The following is a 2,923-nucleotide window of genomic DNA, read 5'->3' on the forward strand; positions in this document are numbered from 1 at the left end:
CCAGGGTGAAGGAGACCTAAGGGGGGGGTCGGGGGGTGGAATGGGGCCATGAGTGGGGTGGGATGGGGGCATGGGGGTCTCAAGGGGGGGGGACTTGGTCCCCTACCTTGGCCAGTGAGCGGAAGACGGGGTAGCCAACGCTGCAGAGCCGGCGGTGACCGGCCAGCGCCGTGCACTCCAGCTTCACCGAGCTGGTGTCCTGCAGAGGGGGGGGACATGGAGATGGGGGGGGTCAGGCTGAGCACAGGTATGAGGGGTCCACATGGACCCTCAACCCTGGGATGGGTTGGGGGGGGATCAATATAGGGCCACATGGACCCCCTTCTCCCACCTGGGATGAGTTGAGGGACCCATATGGGCTATATGGCCCCCCCATCTCCCACCTGGGATGGGTCAGGGGTCCCATAGGACCCTCCTGTCTCACCTGGGATGGGTCGGGGGGACACTTATGGGCCATATGGACCTCCACCTCCCAGCCAGGATGGGTTGGGGGGCTCCTATGGGGCCATATAGACCCCCACCTCCTATCTCGGATGGGTTGAGGGACACATATGGGCCAAATGGACCCCCACCTCCAACTCTGGATGGGTTGGGGGGCTCCTATGGGGCCATATAGACCCCCACCTCCTATCTCGGATGGGTTGAGGGACACATATGGGCCAAATGGACCCCCATCTCCCATCCAGGATGGGCTAGGGGGCTCATATGGGGCCATAGAGACCCCCACCTCCTATCTCGGATGGGTTGAGGGACACATATGGGCCAAATGGACCCCCATCTCCCATCCAGGATGGGTTGGGGGGCTCATAAGGGGCCATATAGACTCCCACCTCTTATCTCAGATGGGTTGGGGGACCCATATGGGCCATATGGACCCCCACCTCCCACCCAGGATGGGTGGGGGGCTCATATGGGGCCCAATGGACCCCCCCACCTCCCACCTGGGATGGGTTGGAGGTGAGAACGGGCTGAAGGATCTAATAAGACTGGAGAGACCTCCCCAATCTTTGTCCTGGGATGGGCTGGAGGGTCTATAGAGGGCTGGAAGGACTATGATGTCTGAGAGGTTGGGGAGGGGGCCCATGTGGGTCTAGGAGACCCCCCTCCTGCTCCCCCCATGGCCCCGTACCTGGAGCACGAGGCTGGAGAAGTGGAGGTTGCTGGAGAAGCGGAGGAGCAGGCTGGCGTTGTAGGCGTTCTCCTTCTTGTTCTCCAGGACCACGTCCACCACCACTTTCCTCCTGCCCTTGCGCAGGACGTGGGGGCTCTGCCTGCGACCACCAAGGAGGTTATGACCCCCCCCTTCCCAGGGGGTTCCTCCAGGGACACGTCTCAGCCCCGGGGACACCTCGGGGACACCCCATACCTGGAGCCTGCGATGTCCATGGTGGCCTTGAGCACCAGGTCCGTGACACACTCATCATCCTCCCCACAGTCCTTGAAGAAGGGGATCTGGAAGGAGCCGGGGTGTGATCCCAAGGCTGGAAGCACCACGGAGGGGGACAGTGGGGGGTGATCTTGGATCCCACCACCCCCACCAGCACCCACCAGTTTCCGGATGGTGGTGGGGGACGCCTCATCCAACACCGGCCCCGTGGATTCGGCCATGGCCAACCTCACCGTGAAGCTGAGGGGTCGCAGATAGTCCGTGGTGTCCTGGGATGGGGTGGAAAGGGTCCCCATTAGGCCCCCCCACACCCCCCTATGCTGCTGGGGTGGAAAAAGCCCCCGGTGTCCCAGGGAGGAGGTCCCTCTCACCAGGACGTGGAAGGGGAAGCGGAGGCAGCTCTGTCTCCCCAGGGAGAGCTCCAGGCGCCGCTGCAGCAGCCGCCGGGCGCCCGAGTCGAAGGCAGCTCGAGCTCCTGGGGTCTTCTCCTCCAGGGACACGTTGTACCGGAGCTCTGGGACTATGCTGCTGGGGGTGGGGAGGGGGGGTGGAAAAGGCCACCCATGTCCCAGGGAGGTCCCTCTCACCAGGACGTGGAAGGGGAAGCGGAGGCAGCTCTGTCTCCCCAGGGAGAGCTCCAGGCGCCGCTGCAGCAGCCGCCGGGCGCCCGAGTCGAAGGCAGCTCGAGCTCCTGGGGTCTTCTCCTCCAGGGACACGTTGTACCGGAGCTCTGGGGGGGGACAAGGATGGGGGGTCAGCAGCTGGGGACACCCACCGGGCTGGGGACACCCTGGAGAAGCTCCAAGGATGCATCAGGGAAGCTCCAAGGATGCATCAGGGATGCTCCCAGGTCACCCTGAGGATGCTCTTGAGATGCTCCAGGGATGGTGGATGGATGCTCTGGTGATATTCAAGGGACACCCCAGGAATGCTCTGGGGAATCCCAGAGGACACTCTAGGGATACTCCAGGGATGCTCCCAGGTCACCCTGAGGATGCTCCAGGGATGGCATATGGATGCTCCAGTGACATCCAGGGGACACCCCAGGAATGCTCTTGGATAACCCAAGGGATGCTCTGGAGAAGCCCTGGAGATGTTTCAGGGACACCTGGGGATGCTTCAAGATTGTCATATGGATGCTCTGGGGACACCCCAGGGATGGTCCTGGGTGGCTCCGGGGATGCTCTTGGGAAGGAAGCCCTGGAGATTCTTCAGGGACACCTTGGGATGCTCTTGGGATGCTCCAGGGATGGCATATGGATGCTCTGGTGACAGCCAGGGGACACCCCAGGAATGCTCTCGGATAACCCAAGGGATGTTCTGGGGAAGCCCTGGAGATTCTTCAGGGACCCCTTGGGATGCTCTTGGGAAGGAAGCCCTGGAGATTCTTCAGGGACACCTTGGGATGCTCTTGGGATGCTCCAGGGATGGCATATGGATGCTCTGGTGACAGCCAGGGGACACCCCAGGAATGCTCTCGGATAACCCAAGGGATGTTCTGGGGAAGCCCTGGAGATGCTCCAGGGACACCTTGGG

At 62.5% G+C, this 2,923-nt stretch overlaps 1 protein-coding gene across 1 annotated transcript in view; it reads right to left on the minus strand.

Annotated features, from left to right (window-relative positions):
* Window positions 1-79: 79 nt before the first annotated feature.
* Window positions 80-2,923, minus strand: part of ITGA10 (integrin alpha 10) — a 53,803-nt gene continuing 50,959 nt past the window's right edge. Inside the window, exons 19-22 of the mRNA XM_014959592.1 lie at window positions 1,759-2,115; window positions 1,367-1,656; window positions 1,130-1,271; window positions 80-199 (exon numbers count right to left, since the gene is read on the minus strand). Of these exons, the coding sequence (XP_014815078.1) occupies window positions 80-199; window positions 1,130-1,271; window positions 1,367-1,656; window positions 1,759-2,115 (909 nt within the window). The remainder of the gene's footprint in view (window positions 200-1,129; window positions 1,272-1,366; window positions 1,657-1,758; window positions 2,116-2,923) is intronic.

The sequence above is a fragment of the Calidris pugnax genome, unplaced genomic scaffold, assembly GCF_001431845.1.
Source record: "Calidris pugnax isolate Ruff unplaced genomic scaffold, ASM143184v1 scaffold460, whole genome shotgun sequence".
Taxonomy (NCBI): Eukaryota; Metazoa; Chordata; class Aves; order Charadriiformes; family Scolopacidae; genus Calidris; species Calidris pugnax.